At 36.3% G+C, this 25,002-nt stretch overlaps 1 protein-coding gene across 12 annotated transcripts in view; it reads left to right on the forward strand.

Annotated features, from left to right (window-relative positions):
• Positions 1–25,002, forward strand: part of LOC134806060 (protein tramtrack, beta isoform) — a 552,198-nt gene that overhangs the window by 388,133 nt on the left and 139,063 nt on the right. Inside the window, exon 5 of one of the 12 annotated variants that reach the window (XM_063779310.1) lies at positions 23,230–23,495. The exons of 8 other annotated variants lie outside the window; for them this stretch is intronic. In XM_063779310.1, the coding sequence (XP_063635380.1) occupies positions 23,230–23,480 (251 nt within the window). In that variant the 3' untranslated portion in view covers positions 23,481–23,495. Of the gene's footprint in view, positions 1–3,509; positions 3,779–4,680; positions 4,954–13,576; positions 13,837–23,229; positions 23,496–25,002 lie in introns of those variants that run through there. 3 more of the 12 variants (XM_063779318.1, XM_063779305.1, XM_063779309.1) reach the window with 3 other exon arrangements.

Genomic DNA, 25,002 nt, shown 5'->3' on the forward strand with positions numbered 1-25,002 from the left:
AAAAGACCCCACGCTCTACACATTATACAAGGCGTTCATTTATGAATACATTGAGCTAGGTCATGCTGAGTATATTGATGACTTTCAACACACACAAGTGCCACAGTGCTTTTTGCCACATTTAGGTATTTTAAGGCCAGAAAGTCGATCTACAAAATTAAGGACGGTTTTCAATGCGAGTAGCAAGACGTCGTCGGGATTGTCTCTCAATGACATAATGTTAGACGGACCGAACATATACAATGACGTACTTGACATAATACTCAGATTTCGAATGTACAAATATGCGTTCACTTGCGACATAGTCAAGATGTTTAGGACTATTTTGGTCAAAGAAGAGCAAAGGCCGCTACAAAGAATATTATGGCGAGATTCGAAGTCAGAGCCTTTAAAATGCATTCAGTTAAAAACTGTAACATACGGTACAAAATGCGCGCCTTATCTAGCATGCCGGACTCTGCGCATGTTAGCTAGACAACATAAAGAAGAATATCCAGAAGCCGCTGACATTATCGAGTCTGAATGTTACATGGACGACTTCCTATCTGGAGCAGACACTCTTGACCAGGCGCAACAAGTTTGTAGTCAACTCATAGAAGTTTTACAAAAGGGAAACTTCGTTCTTCATAAATGGACTACGAATGAGCCTCAACTACTTACAAATGCTGTATCTACAAATGATGACACAGTATATGATTTTACCCCTAGCGCAGCTGTCAAGACGTTGGGAGTGAAGTGGTTACCACAAAGCGACGCGCTTACTACAGCTATTCCAGAGCTACAACAGTTCGAGCTTACTAAACGCAATATACTGTCTGCAATAGCAAAAATATATGATCCTATTGGCATACTAGCGCCAACGGTCATTATAGCCAAGATCCTCATGCAAGATATTTGGAAAGCCAAGATTGATTGGGACATGGTCATTCCAGAAGATCTACAAAGAACTTGGCTAGAGTTTCAAGCTAATCTGCCCGAGCTCAAAAACATTAATGTCCCTAGATACTATTTCTCTGATATACCAACGTGGATAACCTTGATAGGGTTCAGTGATGCTTCTGCGAAAGCCTTCGGTGCTGTTGTTTATTTCAGAGCCACATATCCTAACAAAGAACCCACCTGCAGTCTTGTTATGGCGAAGACAAGAGTCAGTCCAATTCGTGTTCAATCATTGCCAAGACTTGAACTATCTGGATGCTTATTGTTAGCACACCTAGTTGACAAGCTGAGAAGAGCATTCAAAGACAAATTTAAAATACATGACATTGTATTATTCACAGATTCACAGATTGTATTACACTGGATTAAGTCGCCATACAAAAAACTACACACATTTGTGTCTCATAGACTAATGGAGATTATAGAATTGACTAAGTCTGAAATGTGGAATTACGTCAATACCAAAGAGAATGCTGCTGATTTACTCACACGAGGAGTTTACCCACAGAACTTACAGAGCAACTCACTCTGGTGGAACGGTCCAGATTGGCTGCTTCGAGATCCTAGTACATGGCCAATGACATCATCACCTGTGATTACTGACGATGAGCAGAAGATTGAAGTGATCGAGCCACGCACCGCTCATACTGTGTGTACTCAACAAAATATACAGGATGATTTCTATACATACTTTCAGAAACATTCTAACTTTAACAAACTGACTAGAGTATTAGCTTACATGTTCAGGTTTATAAATAACTTACGTAATTTGACTAAAGTTGTGTCTTTTCTCACAACACAGGAACTGAAAAGTGCACACAACTTCATAATTCAAACGATTCAGCGTGTACATTTCTCTAAGGAGTACCAAGAGTTACACACATTGAAATCACGTATTATACAGTCCACAAATAACATAAACTCGAATAGTACTACTAGTGAGAATAAACACACTGACGTTCGTAGCTTACACACTTACAAGTCAAGCCCTCTACGTAAGCTCAACCCTTTTCTTGATGACGATAATATTATTCGTACGGGTGGTCGTATTCAAAATTCTAACATACCTTACAGTCAAGCACACCCGATAGTGTTACCAGGTAAAGAACACGTGACAACTCTGTTAATAGAACAGTTTCACCTTCGTTTGTTGCACATAGGCATACAAGGCACGCTTTTCGGACTAAGGTTAAAATATTGGCCAATTAACGGTCGTATGGAAGTCAGAAAAGTCATACATAGATGCGTTCGCTGTGTCAGATACAATGCTGAAGCCTGTGAGCAGCAGATGGCTAGCTTACCCGCTCCAAGAGTCACTTTAACACGAGCTTTCTTACATGTTGGTGTTGATTTTAGCGGAGCAGTATACATTCGAAATTCTATGCTTCGAAACTGTAAGTACACCAAAGGATATGTATGCTTGTTTATATGTCTGTCAACTAAGGCAATACACCTAGAGCTAGTTACAGAATTGTCCTCACAAGCCTTTATTTGCGCCTTGAAACGATTTATTAGTCGCAGAGGTTACTGTACACATTTGTACTCGGATAATGCTACAAATTTTAAAGGAGCAAATAACGAGCTTCATAAATTGTATCAGTTATTTAAAAATGATACTTCATATAGTCAAGTAATAGACTATTGTAATGTCAGTTGCATAGAGTGGAAATTCACAATTCCTCTTGCCAGCCACATGGGTGGAATTTACGAGGCTGGAATTAAGTCTGTTAAAAGTTTATTGAAAAGATATTTAGGTAATGTCAGATTGACTTATGAATTTTTTTACACAGTTCTTGTTCAGATTGAGGGTATTCTGAATTCAAGGCCTTTATGCTCAGTTTTTGACATCCCTGATAACGACAATATTGTTTGCCTAACACCGGCTCATTTTTTAATTGGATCTCCAATTTCAGATATTCCTGAGCCTAGTATTGTTGATAAAGCAGAAAATAGATTAAATATGTATCAAAAAATTACTCAAATAAAACAAAAGTTTTGGGTACAGTTTTATAATAATTATTTGAGTGAGCTGCAACCAAGAAGCAAGTGGCTGCAGAGAAGGACCAATTTAGATATTGGACAAATTGTTTTGTTAAAAGATGAAGCTACTCCACCTGCTTGTTGGCCGCTGGGTAAAATAATATCTATTAATAAAAATACATCGGACAATTTAGTACGGTCTGTCCAAGTCAGAACCCAGAAAGGTGTTTTCGTTAGGCCAATAAACAAAATTATTTTGTTACCTATTAATTAGCTAGATTAGCTCGTATAATTTAAGTTAATTTTCTGTTAAAGGGGCCGAGAATGTTCGGTATTAAAACCTTATTTGATTTAGTTTTATTGATTTTCTACATTTAAACAATGACATATAAAAATAAGATGACTTTTCGATTTAGATTTGTACCAAAAACACGTATTTTATATAAATAAAGAACCAGTGCGAAATATGTGTTTAATTCAACATACATAATACATAATCCACTTCAGTAATGGTTTTAGTTTTATATTCCTGTGTATGTCCTTTAGTAATTTATATTATTGAAGTGTCTAAGGTTTAATTTTTTTTCCAGTTGAGTTCGTCCGGAACCACGCAAACAAGGAAATAGCGCTCGTCAACGGGTACTCATTTAACCGTCACAGGGCGCGTGGCAGAAATCAGTATTGGCGATGCTCGAATCATCGTATATGCAAAGCGCGCTTTACTATCAAAAACGGGCAATTAATATCCGCACTTCATCATGCGATATTGCAACATACGCATGTCCCAAACAAATATACTATAAAGAATGGGATATATGTAAAACTTGCTAAACATGAGACTTAAACTCCTTTCTGGCCTCCGTTTGGTAAGCGTTAACTTTCACCCCTTTGCGGTAAGCGAAGTTGCCGCTTTCTGGCTCCGTTGAATAGAAAAATGTTATACACACACAGTGAATAAAAAAGCCGCAAGACTCAGATCACATATAACAGGGAAATATACTGTATTTAAAATAAATTATTTTACACCATGCATGAAATAAAGCACCACATAATTATTAGAAAAACACAGATTTAGCTAATCGTTTTGACAGTTCTATAAAAGTAACTTATTTGACTAGTAGGAAAATACCCTATTGTCGGCCGAGACGAAGCCGAGACTTTTCTTACACCCATATAGAATGTATTATTCTTGCTTACATTTCGTCTCTTTCTCTCTTAGTAATCATCATTCTGTTTGATAAGCTTAGCATCTATGTAGTGTTAGTAAATTAATAATTGTATTTAGTGCCTTAAGAGTGGTTAAGTGTACTATATTTCTGTTATACATGTTTTAGTGAGAGCTGTTAAGGAAATAAGTGAATGTCCTTAGTGTGTCTCTGTAAACTTATCTCCTGCTCACTTATTTCTGTTTGATTTCCAAATAAATAAAATAAAAAAATAAAAAATTCTCGGTTTTAGGTACTTATTGCCTTTATAATATAATGTAATGTAAATTTAAAAAATAAGTAACGAATAATAAAAAAAGACATATAAACATTTGATGTTTGCTTTATAATCATTTTGAAAAACGACCGCCGAGTTTCTCGGGTTGTCCCACCAGTTTTCGTTATGTTGTTCGTAACCTATTATTTATTATTCCTTAAACATATATGTATTCAAAATTTACACACAAAGTGTTATTCATTGCCCTTGAGTGTAATCCAGATCGTAGGTTTTGCCTTAAATTTAAAACATCGTAATAACTAAATAAATCTTTTTTAGAGGACTTTCTAATCGAGTTCGTTCGGAGTCCAGCTAACAAGCAACTAGCTCTCGTCGAGGGATACCCGTTTTACAGCGACAAGGCCCAAAGAAACACGAAATATTGGTGCTGTCTTAAGAAAAATACGTGCAAAGCCAGATTTACTGTCACAAAGACGGAAGACGGCATCTGCAAAATACATAATGCCAGATTAAATCATTCTCATGATGCACATGAATACGTCATTGAAAACGGAGTATATGTAAAATATAAATATTAAATTAAAGACACATTTTCACGCAATAAAACAGCTCTATTTGTTCATGTTTAGGTTAAACAATTTTATTTTTCTCATAAGAAATTTTACATTTCACTTAAAATATGTACGTAGTGATTTTCACCAGTAAGCATAATCACATTTCTTAATGTTAAATCGTAATATACATTTAGTTTGTTATAAAATTAACTTAATTTTTAGGTTTGTTAGACTTGTTGTAGTGAGGAAGTCATAATGAAAATGTATTTTGATTATTTTATTTTGTGTAATTTGGAGATCTTTCAGAGTCGATTTTGTTGCACTCTCCCCAATCTCATTGAGACAATCCAAGCGAGATTGTACAAGTGAATGGTATAATATAATGGTACATATTATGTTGTATCGTACCTGACGCGCAGCTATCCAACATTGAGCCAAGATACTCTTTAGATTATTTATTTTTACCATTTTTTATAAAATAAAAAATTGTTGCTTGCCTGCTGTGACATGTAATTGTCTGTATTTGAACCCTGCAGGGATTGTCTACAAGAGTGTACTTGAGCATTGCCATCTGCCTATATTATTGAAGTGGCTAAGGTTGAATTTATTTTTCCAGTTGCGTTCGTCCGGAACCACGCAAACAAGGAAGTAGCGCTCGTCAACGGGTACTCATTTAACCGTCTTAGGGCGCGTGGCAGAAATCAGTATTGGCGATGCTCGAATCATCGTATATGCAAAGCGCGCTTTACTATCAAAAACGGGCAATTAATATCCACACTTCATCACGCGAGATTGCAACATACGCATGTCGCAAACAAATACATTATAAAGAATGGGATATATGTAAAAATTGCTAAACACGTAACTTAAACTTCTTTCTGGCCTCCGTTTGGTACGCGTTAATTTTCAGCCCTTTGCGCTAAACAAAGTTGCCGCTTTCTGGCTCCGTTGAATAGAAACATTGTACGAGTATACACACACAGTAAATAAGAAAGCCTCAAGACTCAGATCACATGACATGTAATTGTCGGCCGAGACGAAGCCGAGACTTTTCTTACACCCATAAATAGAATGTATTATTCTTGCTTACATTTCGTCTCTTTCTCTCTTAGTAATCATCATTCTGTTTGATAAGCTTAGCATCTATGTAGTGTTAGTAAATTAATAATTGTATTTAGTGCCTTAAGAGTAGTTAAGTGTAGTATATTTCTGTTATACATGTTTATTATTAGTGAGAGCTGTTAAGGAAATAAGTGTGTCTCTGTAAACTTATCTCCAGCTCACTTATTTCTGTTTGCTTTCCCAATAAATAAAATATAAAAATAAAAAAATGTCGGTTTTAGGTACTTATTGCATTTATAATATAATGTAGTAAGTAATGTAAATTTAAAAAAATAACTGAGTGATAAAAAAAAACATATAAACATTTGATGTTTTCTTTATAATCATTTTGAAAAACGACCGCCGGGGTTTTCGGGTTGTCCCACCAGTTATCGTTATGTTGTAGGTAACCTATTATTTATTATTCCTTAAACATATATGTATTCAAAATTTACACACAAAGTGTTATTCATTGCCCTTGAGTGTAATCCAGATCGTAGGTTTTGCCTTAAATTTAAAACATCGTAATAACTAAATAAATCTTTTTTAGAGGACTTTCTAATCGAGTTCGTTCGGAGTCCAGCTAACAAGCAACTAGCTCTCGTCGAGGGATACCCGTTTTACAGCGACAAGGCCCAAGGAAACACGAAATATTGGTGCTGTCTTAAGAAAAATACGTGCAAAGCCAGATTTACTGTCACGAAGACGGAAGACAGCATCTGCAAAGTACATAATGCCAGATTAAAACATTCTCATGATGCACATAAATACGTCATTGAAAACGGAGTATATGTAAAACTTAAAAATTAAATTAAAAACACATTTTTACGCAATAAAACAGCTCTATTTGTACATGTGTACGTGTAGGTTAAATAATTTTATTTTTTCATAAGAAGCTTCATTTCACTTGACGTAAATAAATAATAATATTACATAACTCATAATATGTAAGGTGCATTTTCATATTTTTGAAAGCCGGGTAATTTTGAAAATGCCAAGGTATCTAATAACATTAAAATGTATAAGTATACACATAAAGCTGGTCCAATTAATTTAATTTTAACATACACCCCATCCTTGATAAAATCCTTATAACTACTATATAAACGCATGTTTAGGATATTTTCTATTATATCTATACGCCTGTTGTTGTCCGTGACATGTAACTAAATTATGAAATGATTCCTCCATGTAAAGTTTAATATTTATCATTATTTTGGTGCTGGGTACTTATTGATCATTTTTAAATGAATTATTCCAGTAACAATGGTGTATAACTCCTCCGGCAAGCAGTTAGTATTATACCAAGGCTACACCTACTACTGTAACTCGCCAAAAACTGCATCCTGGAAGAAATACTGGCGTTGTACGAGCTGCGGCGCGGGCGCCTGTACCGCTCGCCTGTACCTCACTCCGGACGGATTGGTGTTCAACTCTGAGGAGTCTCAAGTCAAACATTGTCATCCGCCTCCGAAGTTCGTGATGCGCAATGGAATATATTATAAACTTTAATCTTTTGATTTGGTTATTTTTATAAAGTACTAGGCCGCGGCATGGGCGCCTGCACCCATGCGACTGGGAACACCCAAATATTCCGAAATATGTTTTTCCGACTTTCATAACCTCGATTTTCATAATCCCGATTTTTTATATGTCCGAAATATCGAAATTACGACTTTGAAAACCACGAAAGAAGAAAATCACGACTGTGTTATTTCCGAATACTTACTTAAAATCCGATTTTCATATGGACGAAAGCTTAAAGTTCCGATTTAGAAAAAATCCGATTTTTTTTTCCGAATTTGTCTATTCCGAAATATTATTGACCGATCGGAAATAAAGTAATTCGATCTTTTGTAAACTCGGAATAATGAAATTCGTGATTTTCAAAATAAAACTTAAACGCACTTTTTTAAGTCTAACTAACCAAAATCCGAATCGGAGCACCCCACTATCCACGTGGTCTTGTCTGTCCTACCCCTAGAGTGTATGTAAAAAGCCGGAGGCGCGGAGGAGAAGCAGCCCTCGCTCGCCGTAGCAAAGCGCAGGCACTAATGCTACGCAAGGGCGGAGAGGCTGCTATGCCCGTAGCGCCGGAGCAGATGCGGAGCCCAACAAAAAAACTGTTGCCAGAAAAGTGGCTTAGGTTAGGTTAGAACTGCAACCCCACGAAAACAAAATGTTGGCAGAAAAGTGGGTTAGGTTAGGTTAGAACTGCGACCTCACGAAAACAAACTGTTGCCAGAAAAGTGGGTTAGGTTAGGTTAAAACTGCGTCCCCCAAGAAATGAACTGTTGTCTGAAAAGTGGGTTAGGTTAGGTTAGAACTGCAACCCCCAAGAAAACCAACTGTTGGTCTGACCAGCAAGCCGAAGCTGCGGAGGCGAGCATTTATTGTGCCTGCGCTTTGATACGCAAGGGTGAATGGGCTGCTTTGCCCGTAGCGCCGGAGCAGATGCGGAGCACGAATCGATAAATTCGGAATTAAAAAAATGGGGATATTTAAAATAGGAGTCACGTGGAATCGGAATTCAAATTTTCGGAATAATGGCATTTCGTGATTTCAAAAATCGTAAATGTTAAATTCGGTGTTTATCACTATCGGAATTATGTGGTTCGGAATTTTAAAAACTCGTCTTTTTTTCTATTAGGAAATATACACTTTCGTGATTTTCATCGTTCGTAATTACGACAGTCAGAATTTTGATGGGTCGAGCATTTAAAAAACGGAATAATAAAATTCGATATTCTAAAATTCGGCATAGAATATTTCGGAATTATGTAGTGTACCCGTTGTGTCTGTTCTGGCATGGTAGCTCTCGATTTTTTTGTCATTCTTATGTTCTTCATATTAAAAGATGAAATCTGGGCAACTAAATGTGTTACAAGTAATTATTTTGTTTATTTTAGTGAAAATCGTCCACATTTTGTACTCGTAATGTGTCATTAGTGCAATTAAAAAAAAATCTTAAAATATTTTTAAATCTGTCCGAACATGTAACATGAATGCAATTACTGTGATTTAGTTATTTACCTTTTAGCGGATGGTGCTGGGCCTAACATACGGCGTTGCATGAACAAGAGATTTCCTTTGGCAGCATTGGTCCTTAGGACCCAAGGATGGATTCAAAAATTGGAGCCACCGAGATTTTTTATGTAACTTTTAGGTGGGGGCTCTCAATGTGTTTTTGATATCTATATCATTTAAGTTACTAGGCCAAGTTTGGTATCGTTTTCGTATAAATCGGGGGTGCCGAATACATTTCTGATATCATAATGACACCATTCCGAAGTAAAAGCACATAAAATATGAAAAAAATATACTTCTTTTTAACTCCTCTCTTGCTTAAACTGCTGAACCAATTTAGTTAAAATTTGGTACAGAGATAGTTTGAGTCCCAGGAAATAATATACCATACTTTTAATCTCAAAAATCATCCCTTAAGGGTGTGAAAAGGGAGGAGGAAATTTTTATGGGAATTCAATAACCGCTGAACCGATTTAGATAAAATTTTGGTATAGAGATAGTTTGAGTCCCAGGAAATAACATACCATACTTTTAATCTCAAAAATCATCCCTTAAGGGTGTGAAAAGGGAGGAGGGAATTTTTATGGGGATTCAATAACCGCTGAACCGATTTAGATAAAATTTTGGTATAGAGATAGTTTGAGTCCCGGGGAAGAACATAGGATAGTTTTTATTACAAAAAATACCTTAAAAATGAAAGGTAAGGTGTAGGATTGTATGGGAAATCAATAAACGCTGAACCGATTTCGATCAAATTTTTGTCTACATCTTTGATTTAGTTGAAAATGTTACTAAACTTGACTTAGAACCTAAACTTAAAGAAATATTAACCTCAGACGTCGCAGACGCTTAAAAACCCCCCCACCCCCCACCTGCATCAAAAATCTGGGTGGCTACACTTCTTAAATCCATCCTTGGGTCCTAAGGACCAATTCTGCCAAAGGAAATCTCTTGTTCATGCAACGCCGTGGTTGACCTTTTTATGCTCTGAGCACACTCAACTATTTGGGCCATATAGTTAGATATTTGATTTGACATTAGTTAAAGGGGCCCACTAATAAACAGTCCGCCGGACGGTATCGGCCTGTCAGTTGTTTGGAATTGTCAAAATTTTATCCTACCTGACAGTGACAGGCCGATACCATCCGGCGGACTGTAATCAGTGGGGCCCTTAAGGCAAACAATGAAACGCAAATTTTGTTTATGTTTTTTTGACGTTTGAGTAACTGGGTTTATTCCTTCATTTTACTTTGTACTAAAACTACTTAAACTTTAATAGTAAACATCATAACTTCACTTTGCAGTAAGAATAGTACACAACAGCGCAGGAAAGCAGCTAGCATTGTACCAAGGCTATACATTTTACTGTATGCACACCAATAAGAACCGCAGCAAGATGTTCTGGGTGTGCACGAACTACGGCCCGTGTCGTGCCAGTCTTCACCTGTCTCCTGATTTTCAAGTGATCAAATCTCAACCGCAGCATTCACACACGCCGCCTTTGTTTGTTATACGTGACGGAGTGTATATAAAGGTTTGATAGCAAACTTTTAGGTTGTTGGTCCACAAAATAATGTCTAGTTTGAAATTAACGTAGTTTGTTTCTGGAGGTTTGCTTCTTACAAACATCGATACTCTGATTCAAATCTGGCAGTAGTTTTCTCTAAAGTAACTACCTAAATTCTACATTCAATTACAGTCCAGATGGTCCACAACCGAGCAGGCAAGCAGCTGGCTCTGTACCGCGGCTACACGTTCTACGCCATGCCGACGACCTGCGGCTGAAAGAAGATCTGGGTGTGCACGAACTACGGCCACTGCCGCGCTCGGTTTCACCTCTCGAGGGATTGGCGAGTGATCAAATCTCGACCGGAGCATTCTCATGCGCCACCACAGTTTCTCGTACGTGATGGAGTGTATATTAAAATTTAATTATTTTAAATCAATTAATTTCTTTCATCCAAATATATGTATAAGCATAACAGTACAGTACTAAGTGGCTTACATGGTGATAATAAAAAGTCATTAAAATACATTTCTTTTTTAGTTTGTTATTCCGATAGTGGAATTACTGAAATGACTAATTATTAATAGTGATTTCTCTGAGGTGTAAAGTGACTTTTGTTATGGACTCTCTTTTGATGTAGGTACTTATTAGTCCTTAAGTACAGTTTTTTCCTTAATTCGTGACGTGATGCATCCAGTTATTCTAATTTTAATGATTTTAAGTTTTTTTCGTCTTTTTACAAAATAAAATACAATTTTTTTGCCTAATCGCCCCACGATACGATAACTAAACAAATGAATCCGATTACGAGTATTTAGCATTCGTTTTATTTAGTTACCTAGGTAAGTACCTAGGCTTGCTGTTGCACTCCTACTCTATCTATCGACCCATATCAGCTTCATTTGAAATAACAAACAATTCTCTACTTTCTTGCAGTTAGAATGGTACAAAACAAAGCAGGAAAGCAGCTAGCTTTGTACCAAGGTTACACATTTTACTGTATGCACACCAACAAGAGTGGTACTAAAATTTGGGGTTGCACCAACCGTGGCACAGGCTGCCGAGCCCGGTTTCATCTGCTTGAGGACTCATGCATGATTAGATGCCAGCCGCTACATTCTCACCAAGCTCCAACGTTTGTTATTCGCAATGGTTTGTATATTAAAGTTTAGGAGGCAGCTAAATCTAGGTACTCAAATAAAAACTATTTAGAATACATTTTTAGCTGTTCAAAATTACGAAGCTCCGGCCCGGCCCCGGCCCGATCTAGCGTGAGTCAACCTTAACTAAAATATGTTCTCCGTGAAGTATCAACTCTCTTTCGAAGGTATTGTTAATTTTTGTGAAATGATGTTGTTAAATAAGGTACTCCTATGCTTTAAAGATCAAACCAGTTTGTTGTTACCTACTATTTTCATTTGTTTCCCAAACGGAAAACGTGTAGGTGTAGGTACTATGGATAGTCTGTATTTAAATTACCTATTCTTGTCACTGGTTAAGAGCTACAATTGTATCGACATATATTAGTTTTTTAGTGACATTAACGCATAATAAAAAAAACAAATACAATAATATTTTTTTGTCTAAAATCTGCCTAATCGGCCCACGCGACGATAAATACATTAATATGTACGATTATTTAATTTTAGTATTCATTTTACTATTATATATGTAGTTAGGTAGTATATTAGGTAAAGCTTTTGCTCTATCTTGTCGATATGTAACAGTTTCATTTGAAATAACAAACAATTCTCTACTTTCTTACAGTTAGTCTGGTACACGACAAAGCAGGAAAGCAGCTAGCTGTGTACCAAGGTTACACATTTTACTGCAAGCACACCAACAAGAGAGGTACCAAGAAGGTTTGGGTTTGCACCAACCGTGGCCGACAAGGCTGCCTTGCACGCTTTCATCTGCTTGAAGACTCGCATATGGTTAAATGTCAGCCGCAACATTCACACCAACCACCAAACTTTATGATTCGCAATGGTTTGTTTACCAAAGTTTAGTAGGCACTGAAATAGGTACCTACTTAAATAAATAATTATTACTTTTGCTGCGATAATTACCTAATTAACGTCGAGGTCGAGACTCTATGTCGCAGAAAACGTTTTAATTAGTAGGTACCTATACAAACCATCGTGACATAAAACTAGATATTAGTTTAATGGTTTCTTAAGAGCTCATCAACGTGCACACTAGCGCCACAGCTAAATAATCGTAATTATTTAAATTTAACGAAATATATTGAAAAAAGGGGGGCCGCCACGTACTGTATTGTGTATTAAAGTACCTTTTGGATATATCAAACTAGTTTTTATGTTGCTGGATTCGTCAATCTATGCGTACAAAGTTAAAACGGCCGTTTTTTGTTTTGAGTTCCTAGATCGACGAAACCAACATAAAAACTAGTTTGATGTATTCAAAAGGTACTTAAATACACAATACATTAGGTACGTAACGACCCCCTTTTTTCAATATCTTTCGTTAAATTTAAATAATCACGATTATTTAACTGTGGCGCTAGTGTGCACGTTGATGAGCTCTTAAGTACATGTGTCGTTCTGTAAAATGCGACGATAAAGTATTTGATGTATTTATGTCATGGATGTGTGCTTGTTTGTAGCAATAAGTTATGTTATTACTACTACTCAAATTATTATTTTTGTTTACTTGTCTAAATACAACTTGAACAATTTCATTGAACAACGTGTCAGAGATTGTCTACAGTATTATACTTTTAGTTCGTTGTTGTTTTCTTATTAAAATAAATACTACTTACTTTTTTTCCTACGTATTTTAATTCTCACTAGCAAGCCTAACTCATATTAGAAAAAATACTACTCACATTAAATAAAATAAATACATAGGCAGTCATAACAAAAAAAAAAATCATGCAGCCATATTTGCGCATATACTGTGTGTAATACCGTATGCTTGCAACGTACTAAAGTGTTCCAAGCATAAGGGGTTACATTAAGGTAACACATTTTCCAGAAAGTTAAACCAGTTCATTTGATTCCAGTACAAATCGTCCGCACCCACTTGGGAAAGGAGCTAGTTATATACAACGGCCACACATATTACTGCAACGTGACCAGCGCTAACGGTTGGAAGAAGTACTGGAGATGCACTCGCTGCGGCTCCGGGGGGTGCACTGCTAGACTGCATCTGTCGCCGGATTACAGTGTCATTAAAATTATTGATGAGCATCGCCATCCACCCCCGTGCTTTATCATTAGGAATGGAGTTTATACTAAAATAGGATAAACAATAGGTATACATAAACATGCTGAATCATTAAGAAAAAAAATAACTACCTATTAATCCGCCGCCATGTTTTGTTATATGAGCAACAACTATGTTTCCACTGCATCCAAAGTTATTCAAGGAATTAGTAATTTCACTTGATTTGCTTAACGTGTATTTTGGAAATTCGTTATTAGCTGGTAAGTTATGTAAAGAGTTTAATAGTTAGTTTTAATTCTACATACTCGTACATATTTCAATGTGTTACTAGAGAAACTTACTATTAGCCCTGTCGTCATTTTAGATGTCATCACTTAACTGGTATACTGAAATACAAAGAAAACTGACGAGTGCAGGCCTTTCTTTAATGAAATTACCGTTAAATTATAGTATGACATTTAAGAAATAAAGTCGCCCTTGAATAGTATAGTTGTACTTCTTCTAATTTATACGAAATTTACGAATTTTACGAAAAAACTTTAAGGTGGTTAACCGAAAGGTTTGTCGTGTGTTAGTCAATAATTAATAATATTACTACAGGTTTATATTATAAACCTCTAAATGTTCTTCACTCTTAAACGACTCTTGCATACTACAATATTATTTTTATCATATTATTTTCCAGTACAAATGGTACATAATCGCGCCGGAAAGCAATTAGCGATATACAAAGGTTTCACGTACTACTGCAACGCCCACACCAGTGGTTATAAGAAGATCTGGCGCTGCACCACGGGCGGTGCATGCACTGCTCGGCTGCATTTGTCTCCTGATCTGGTTGTTATGAAGGCTCACTTGGATCATTGTCACCTAGCGCCGAGATTTTTGATAAGGAACAATATGTATATTAAACTTTAATCGTCAATATTTTTTTGTATTTACATATATATATACATATACATATGTATATATATGTAAGTATACTTAAGTTGGATATATACTTACCTAGTGCTTTAGATTATTTTACTTTTTGATTAAGGCTTTTCGATTATTGTGGTTTTCCCTACAAATTTTACCTACAAAAACTATATCGTATGATTTATTGAGGTAAATACACTACAATACAATACAAATCCAGTCCTTTATATTGCACAACCTCAAAATAATTACAGGCGTGGCAGATACTTTTGTAACATAAACTCATGTAGGTATTATATACGCTAACAATCACCCTACTAAAGCTGCTGATGAAAAAAATATTATAGGACTACTAATCCTTAATATATGTCTATGAATTTACTAAACCCATTTACAGTAAAATTAAGAAGGCTTGTATTGTGGGTACTGAGACAACGAACAATTCTACAACTTTCTTGTTTACAGTGACGATGGTATACAACGCCGCTGGAAAGCAGATTTTGATTTACAATGGCTTTACATATTACTGGAATTCGCCTAATACCAGTGTCTGGAAGAAGATTTGGCGCTGTACAAGGAGCAAAACTTGCAGAGCGCGCGTGTACCTTACACCTGAGGGTCTTGTGTATAAGTCGCAGCTAACTCATAACCATTACGCACCGCAATTTGTGATACGGGAGGGAGTACTCTATAAACTTCAATAGTCATAGTTGAATCTCTCAAGGCCTAGCCTATACATGCCTGCCTCCGGTTTTCTGCGTAGTTCGTCGCTCGCGTTGCGTTTTAATAAATTTACAAGTACCTACCTCTGCAACACAAGCGATGTAGGTACTGCGAAGGGAGCTGGCGACGCTTCCGATGTGCATTAGCCATAAAACAGTATCGAGTTTGATAAAGATCTCTAGAACTTAGACGAAAACTACTTTTGTTGGTACATTACCATGGAGTTGTACACAACAGAGTAAATAATTCATCCATACTGGCACGAATGGGCCTGCAATGCCTGCATGTGCACTAGCACCCGCCTGGCCGACAACGCGCCTACGCTCCGGGCACTGGCCCTTTATAATATGATGGCTATTGAGGGCCATGACGTTGATGTATTAGCAGATCATGTTGGTGTATTTTGCAGAAAATGTCTCCAAAGTTAAATAAAGTATTATTTATTTATTTATTTAAACTTTATTGCACAAAACATAAAACGAATGTACAAATGGCGGACTTAATGCCTAATGGCATTCTCTACCAGTCAACCATCGGGACAAACAGAGACATGTAAACATGGAGCAAGGAGAACAGAGGAATTTATTAGAACAATGAAAAACAACTGAACAATTAATAATTCTTATAAACTACATATAAAATACACAAATAAAAATACTAGAACATACATACATAACTATTATATTTATTTTATTGTATTTTGTATGTGATTAATTTATCTAATATAATTGTTTTCTTGTAATTTGATTGCTCTAATTTAATTAAGGTGTGTTAATTTTGATTATTTAATTGTAATGAACTGACATTTTTATTGTGTTGTAATTATTGACCGAAGCGAAGCGAAGGTCTACGTTTTGACTCGGGCATTTTGCTTTCGTATGTCCGGATGTTCTCCTCTACAGGTCGCAATTCTTAACCGATTCTCGTGAAATTTTGTGACCGAATTTTATGACTAAATAAAATTTTTTTGTCAATCCGGTTATTGGAAATTTTTAAAAATGGCGGAGTCGTGATACCTGGCGCCTAAACAAATAGTCGTATCGATATCATAAGACTTTTTTCTTTTTGAGACATGTTTACAGAGTTAATAGCAAAAAATGCAGAAAAAAATTATCGCTGGTTTAGGCGGTATTTAGATATTTAATTTTAACTAATTTTAATTTGAGAAGGAGTAGCTAAATTTCGTCAACCCATCTAAGAACTATTTGGCTCAGTTTGTAAACGTTCGCTTTTTCTGTTTGCACAGAGGGTCTGGGTTCGATCCCCAGTAATTGTATGCTGGGATATTATAACTTTTTGTATTTTTTTACACATAAATTTCGTATTGTTTTTCTTTAATTTACTATACACCGTGTTTTTATTGAATTCCGTTAACTTCGGGGTATAGTTAAGTACGTTTATAAGAACTAAATGGCATAGTTAATTTTCAAAAAAAAAATATTTTTTGTTTTCTTTTTTGTTTTTTTTTTGTTTAAAAAGTCATTAAATGTAGCATATAGCGTTGTTGTAACACGGGCATTACATTTAACTCAACCAAACAATTGAAATCTGTGACATATCAATGTCATTTCGTACATCAATCGACCGAGATTGTACTTAAGTTTAGTAGCAAATGTATGAACTCATTCTAAACACTAATCAATATGTAAGCCGGCCCTAAGGCAAGTGTACACGCTTGTAGAGGCCTTATAGTAAAAAAATAAATTATGGATTATCTCCGAAATGGACTTAATTTAGAACATCGGTGTCTTTGAGAAAGTTACTTGATTTAAGCTCAGGAATGCACCCTTGAAATTAACGGAAATAAAAAAAAACACGGTGTATTTAAAGCTCTTAGCACCATGTTATTTCAAGCTCTGCTCGCGAGGTCTACAGCTCACAGAGCCACTAGTTTTATTTTTATGTATAATGTTTATCTTTTGCTGACATTATTTATTTCTTTTTGTTTCTTAATATATTCATGTCTTAGATAAAGGTAACATAGTAATAGTCTCATGTAAACTTCTGGTGTTATACTTTAAGTGAATATTGAAATAAATAAAAGAAAGATAAGTATCCATAGTACATTATCCGCAAATGCAAAATGTCCGTAGAACTGTTTCATTATCTACGAAATCACCTTTGTATGTACCAACTGTTACATAATATATAGTACATATATAACACAGAAAAAACATTTATTTAAATACCTATTTATTGTTTCAAACATCATGGATCATGGTTTACAACACCTCATAGCAGCTGTTAAGTATACAAGAGTTACACCAGTGGATGTAAAGCTCGCATACATCTCACCCGAGAGGGAGTCGTACTTAAATGTCTCCTTACACAATCATATACCCCCAAAATTCATAATACGAGACGGTTTGCTCGTTAGAATGAAGAACTGATAGGTGTGTGTTAAGCAATAAAGCTAAGGTACTATAAGTCGCTTACGCAAATAAATTAAAGTTTATACCTGTACATATTTTTATCAGTATTAATAACTTATCGATTAATTAAATTAATAAAGGCGTGATACTGATAAATAATTATACAAAACCCGCTGTGATTACTTAAAATGTACCAAACCCCTGTTTTTACTTTGTTTCAGTTGTTCAAAACAGGGCAGGGAAGCCTCTTATCATAATCGGGGGCTACAGTTTTTACAACAAACGTGGAGGGCTTCACAGGCCTAAGAGCATCTGGAGTTGCACCAACAGTAAACGGTGTCGCAGCAGTTTCCACATGATAGACGGTCATGTGTGTAAAGCCAACTTGGAGCACAATCATAAACCGCCTTTATTTTCAATACGGAACGGAGTGTATGTCAAACATTGTACAAAATAAAATGTCAGTGTAAAGATTATTACACAAACGGGTCTACCGCGTTTTTACCTTCATTCATTGTTTTTACCTTTAAATTCCGACGTTTTAGCTGAGTTGCACCAGCTGTGGTCACGGAAAGACCATTCATTAAAAAGATTATTAATTATATCTTCTTTAGTATAATGTTGACTAGGCACTTCAAATATATTGGTATGAAAAACAAACACCGTTTTGTTTTAATTTTTAATATCTTGGGAACTTAGTTTTAGTATAAACGGCTTGATATATTCGATAGCAATTCAAGCAAAGATATGTTGAGAGAATTGAGATTTCGAACAATCCTAGCAGAAAATAGGTTATACCTACTGTGTTCACGCTACTACGGTGGTGGGTGGTATGTCAAATTTGATATCTCCGAAAATTCAATTGTGTGTAATGTTGATTCTTTTCTGTTTTATGATTTATTTATGATTCTTAGGCGTCAAAGCGTCTTAAAATCTTTTGAATCTAAATACTTGGAACTGCTTTACAGTCTCACCATTTACGTCATCATCTCTTTGCAGTGGTCCAAAATAAAGCTGGGAAAACTTTCGTCCTAATCAATGGCTACAGTTTCTATTCCACATATAAAGGGCCTGTCCACTGTGGTCAGAGCTATTGGAGATGCACGAATAGTAAGCGGTGCCGCAGTGCGTTCAGCATGATGGACGGTAACATGTATAAAGCAAACTTGGAACACGGTCACAGGCCGCCTTCATTTTCAATAATAGATGGAGTTTATATACGTAATACTAGGAAGCGTCTGCGTCACATGACAAATTCGCCAGTTAGAATTGAAGTGGAGTTGGATAGGAATTTCGACTAGATACAATTATCTGCCCTAGAGAGATAAAGTAGGATTCAGCAATCGGAATTAGAATCTCTTGCCTATAATTTAATACTTTGTAGGTATACATAGAAGGTATACAAATATTTGATCTTAAGTATAAGAATTTTACATAAGTTATAAAATAATTCTAGATTATAGAAATTGAGACTGTTAAAATCATTTTTAAATAAATATTGATCAATTGAATATGCGCCTAACTTTAACATAAGGTTCAAATTGTAGGAACGGTAGAATTGAACCAAGCTTACTCTGCACGGATCTTGACGTCACAAAGTTTGGAGTGTCATAATAAATTTTCATTGAAATTCGACGTTTATGCCGATCCTCCATACTTTGTCATTGTAAGGTCTGTGTAAAGGTGGTCTAATTTTAGACTAGACTCTTCCTTAATTTTCGGTGCAAATTGTCCGCAATGCCTCCGACTGCGTCATCCCAGGAAAGACGAAAAATGTCTGGGCTTTGTACTAGAGGTCGGCCATGCAAAGCAAGATTCCATATGACAAAAAATTTGATAATGCTGCGGGCAACGCTCGATCATATGCACAAGCCGCCTTCTCATGTCTTAAGGGATGGGGTTTATTACAGATTTTCTAGTAGGTAATCTTGATGTAACTGATCCACTAAGTCAAAGTAATCTTAACAAAATGCTTGACTTTAACTATGTGGCCTTTTTAATAATTCCATTGAATATTGATGAGTCGTACTTATACGCTTTAAGAAAGTAATTGAAAGTAATTCTCTATTTCCTCAATAAAAATGTGTTTTATCTGATAATATAAAACTTTATTTGTACAGTAACATCACATCTTTTGTTAGCTTCCGAGCTTTTCCAGCAGCTTTGAACGGATCCCAAGGAGGCTTCCTTGGGATCTGTTCAAGAATGTTAATTCCTGAAGTAGGTACTTTTATTTCATTCATTCATTTATTCAAGAACTATTAGTATCATATTGCCGGGAAAAGGGACTCTCCTTTTCTTCTACATATACGTATCATGTCAAGTCTCTCACCCGTATTTGTCAAAGGCGACTAGCTCGTCCCATGTTTTATTTTTCCAACTTTGTTACAGTGACAATCCTCCCCGACAGTCGTGGCAAGGAACTCGCAATATACGAAGGCTACTCATTCTACTGCGAGTCCCGCACACATACCAAGATTGTCTGGCGTTGTCGCACTCGACTCTGCAGGGCAAGGTTCCACTCGAATCAGGATCGGCGCGTGATTCGATACGCGTGCTTGCATGACCATGCGCCTCCGCCACATATAATCAGAAACGGTATTTTCTATAAGATCTAGGGTTTGAAATGTACGCAAAGCCGAAAACCAGGGATTAAGTGTGACTGCTATACGGGAATGGACAATCAAACACTGGATTTGTTAAATTATTGTGATCGGATGCGATTTATTTGGCATCCAATTAATGAGGTAGTTCGCAGGGCATTCGTTTCAGTCATGGTCCCCTGTGCGTCCTTGAGCCTCCGGGTTTGTGCCGTTCGGATGGCAAAAGGCCAGATAGTCTTACGTTGGTTCCTTGGCAGAAGGGTCGGTGCCTCTTATGGGACGCAACGTGTGTTAGCACCTTTGCTCCGTCAAATCTGAGTCACACCATCAGTGCTGCTGGTTCGGCTGCGGAGTATGCGGCCAAACAGAAGCATATGAAGTACTCGGCCATGGAAACAACGTATGATTTCATACCAGTTGCAAACTGCAGGATCTTGGGTTGCGGAGACTAAGGAGCTTGTGTCGGAATCGGGTCTATGAATGAACTTGTTTTTTCACTTATCAAAATAAAAAAAATATTTGAGAAAAATTTCGTTTTACTAATGATCAGGAGTAGTTAATACTACGAAGCCTATAATGATTATGACATTTAATTAACAACATCCATCCGCCCATATTTTATTCTCTGTAGAACTGGGAATTACCTAGAAATGGAACTAACCTACTTATTTACTTCCTAATTTATAATAATCTTCCATTCTGCAGTTTCGTCTTTGGCCTTCCGTGGTATGTTATATTTGGGACCATTCGGTACCAAAGCTTCTTGGGCCTTCCTTGCGGTCTTGGACGGTCCAGCTGAAGATTGTTTGAGCAGCTCGGTTGTCATCTATTCTTTACAAGTTCCTTTGAAACTGCTGATAGTCACAATAGTGGTGGGCGCGCAGAAGTTACCTAGACTAGAAACCATTTATTACTCAAATACCCTTTATTTTCCAGTTCAAATGGTCCGCAATTCACAAGGCAAGGATATCATCATACACGGAGGGTTCACATTTTACTGCGAAGCTAAGAGACAGTACAAAGAGGTTTGGCGTTGCACGGCTGGAAGGAAGTGCAAGGCTCGCTTCCATCTCACCACGGACCGTGAAATTATCAGACCTAATTTTGAACATGATCATATGCCGCCTAAGTTCTATGTAACTGACGGGGTCATTTATAAATATAATTCGCTAACGCAAAATTGAAATTTTTATATATAATTTTTACTAGTATTAATCAAGGGCAAATGGCGTGAAAAACACACACGCAAACTAGACTATATACCTATGCGATGGTAGACTCCGACCAAAACCTTAAAAGCTTAAAGTTTAGGGGCTTATTTAGACTAATTGAGATATAAGATAAAAACTCGCGCGATGGCCATATCTTCCATCGCAAGTTTAATTCTATTCTGTTTTGTAATAACTTCAGTTTGGTTTTTGGTGGCTGTATTATTACGACTATCTTATCTGCTCCGCATTTTTATTGTTAAATTTATGTTAAAACTTAATTTCTAGGCATATCTACATTTACATTAAACTTAACACTACACCTTGGTGCACATTTGACGCCTTTAGGCGTAATCTCATTGTTCTTTCTAATATTGTGTCTGGAGTAGTGTTGAGCATAGCGTTAAACAGTGTCGTTGCACTTTGTGCGTCGACATATGTTAAGTGGTATCTTTTTAGGACAACAAATAAAATATGTCATGTATTGAACATCTTCTGTTAGGTAACATTGTGTTGTTATTTCTTTTTTTATTTACCTACTTTAATATAGTTCAACTTTAAGTCGTTATTGGCATATATTTTTTTTATAATTAAATATGTTTTATAAAAAAATACTATACCTAATCAGAATCACTAAACGCTACACGCCAATCTCAAGTGAAATTTTTCACAGCTAAGGGGGTTGTAACCGTGATCATCTCTAACAAGTTAATTCTTTCAGAGTTTTGTGAGTTACCAGTCCAATTGGTCCGAACGCTGAATGGAAAAGAGATGGCGCTGCTAGACGGTTTCACCTACTATCCCGACTGGCGAGGCACGACCACTCGCTCGTTTCGCTGCACAAAGGGGAAAGCCTGCAAGGCTAGATTCAGCATGACAACTGTCGACTATACCATCATCAAGCATTATCTCTACCATAGCCATCCTAAGGGGAATTACATTATACAAGATGGCGTGTTTTTAAAAGTAGTTTAATGTAAGTAACTAATGTGAGCTCTGAATTTTGACCACTGGCAAGCCAGCTTTGTCAGTAGAAAAAGCGGCAAATTAAAAAATGTAGGTGCGAAGAATCGATTTCTCATACAAATTTAGAATTTCGCATGTTTTTACTGAAAGAGTTGGTTTGCCAGAGTATATTTATTTCCTTTTTTGTATATACTTATTCATCATCTCAGCCATAAGACGTCCACTGCTGAACATAGGCCTCCCCCTTGGACCTCCATACGTGCCGGTTGGAAGCGACCCGCATGCAGCGTCTTCCGGCGACCTTAACAAGATCGTCTGTCCATCTTGTGGGTGGACGTCCTACGCTGCGCTTGCTAGTCCGTGGTCTCCACTCGAGCACTTTTCGACCCCATCGGCCATCTTCTCTGCGTGCAATGTGGCCTGCCCATTGCCACTTCAGCTTATACTTATTAATAAATAATAATAGGTTTACTGGCTAGTATTTACTTCAAGACAGTGTCCTCATTATCTTAAGAATGAACAAAAAATATACCTATTATATTAAAAAAATCTGTTATTATTTTTTAATGTTTGTAACTATATTTTTTGCCCTGCCCATAAAAATTCTGTAGCAATTCTTAAGAGAGGTAATTAGCCTATGTGTGTACTGAGCCATTCAACCAAAGAACAAATCTGTAACAATATATAATTTCCTTCCAGCTATTATTGTCTTAGCCAATTCCCGATACAGTGGCAAGCGCCTCATCATGTACAATGAATACACGTACTATTGCAAGAAGCAGAGCAAAAAGTCCAAATTGAACAACTGGTACTGTTCGACACACAACTGCAAGGGATGTAACGCTAAACTGACGTTGGATGAGGATTATAGAATAAAGCATTTTGAGAATAAGCATACACACCCACCCGCCAAATATTATTTACATGAAGGGAAATATATCAAAATATAGTATAAGATGTAAATAGATATGTTTGGGCGACGTCGCCAGCGTACGAGTACGTACTCGTACGCTATCAAACGTCGTTTGGGTATACATTATGAATGTAGTCGTTCTTTTAAAGGTGTTTTTATTTTAGTCTAAATTTAAGTATTCTTTACAATTTTGGTATGTATTAGGAAAAGAAACCTCTAGGTAGTTAGATAGTTTGTTTTACTTTTATCTTAATCACTTACACACACCTGAAATTCACAATTTTGTTGCCTATAGGTAGTTAATTTCGTATTATTTATCTACAATCACCCAGAATGCGTCTTTCCGTTTCCTATTTAATATGTGTTGCTAGTTTTTCCTTTCATACTTACCAAATAAGTTGTGTGTCTGTGTTAAATTAACGTCTACATGTATACTTTGGTTATATTATTTTACTCAAAATTTCTTCACGTCTTTTAATTATAGGCAAACTTATTTTACTTGTATTATTACTTTTAGCAAATTATATTTAGCTAATTTTACTTTTCTTTGGTCAATAAATATATTTAAATATTTTTAGTTTATTTTATCCGTAGGCAAATCTATTTATCAAGAAGAAGCTTCCATTTAACAATATTTTTTCTTCGCAAAATTAGAGTGCCATCTCCGTTTTATAATTTAAAGATACTGATGTCATAGTCAATCATATCAACCGAATATAATTTAATAGTCAAAAAATAATTGTGCATCAGTTTCCAACGAATTGATTGTATTGTAACAAGGAGGTATTTGTAGCACAAACAAATTGGTAAGAATATCATTGAAGTTGTATTACTAACACAATATTTCAGAACTAACCAGCCACTTCACTCAACTACCCACGGGTCGATATCTCCTTCATATTGGTGAGAACACATATTCCTCCAAAGCAAGAAACTTGAAGGATGGAAGTACGTGGTACTGTTCAAAACGCGTCAGGAAAGGTTGTCGTGCTGCCATCAAAGTGTTTAATGGAGAACTCATATCCATCCGAGGCGAGCATTCTCACTAAGAACATATATCTGAAAAGATATGCTGGAGATGGGCAATGTGGTCGTCATTTTGATTGGCGTGAGGCGAGTTCGAATCTTTGGTCTACCAAAAAATAAGTGACTGATATTCGATGCAATTTCGAGTTTGACCCATTTGTGCTATAGTCAAATCATAAAATAAAATTATACATTTCATTTTAGCTCGCATCGTTTCATACTGCCAATTTTTTTTTGCGTAATTTGTGTGTAATATCAAAATTCAGAAAAGAATACTTGGCGGAATTTAAAAGAATGTTTTTTTTTATCTTTTTAAATTTTGTAAGAATATCTTAGAAATTCTTTTACTTACACTATTTTTCAGAACTAACCAGCAGCCACTTCACTCAACTACCCACGGGTCGGTATCTCCTCCACATCGGTGAGAACACGTTTTCTAAAGCGAAAGACACGAAGGACGGAAGTACGTGGTACTGTTCAAAACGCATCAGCAAAGGTTGTCGTGCTGCCATCAGAGTGTTTAATGGAGAACT

Source organism: Cydia splendana, chromosome 2, assembly GCF_910591565.1.
Source record: "Cydia splendana chromosome 2, ilCydSple1.2, whole genome shotgun sequence".
NCBI classification, from domain to species: domain Eukaryota; kingdom Metazoa; phylum Arthropoda; class Insecta; order Lepidoptera; family Tortricidae; genus Cydia; species Cydia splendana.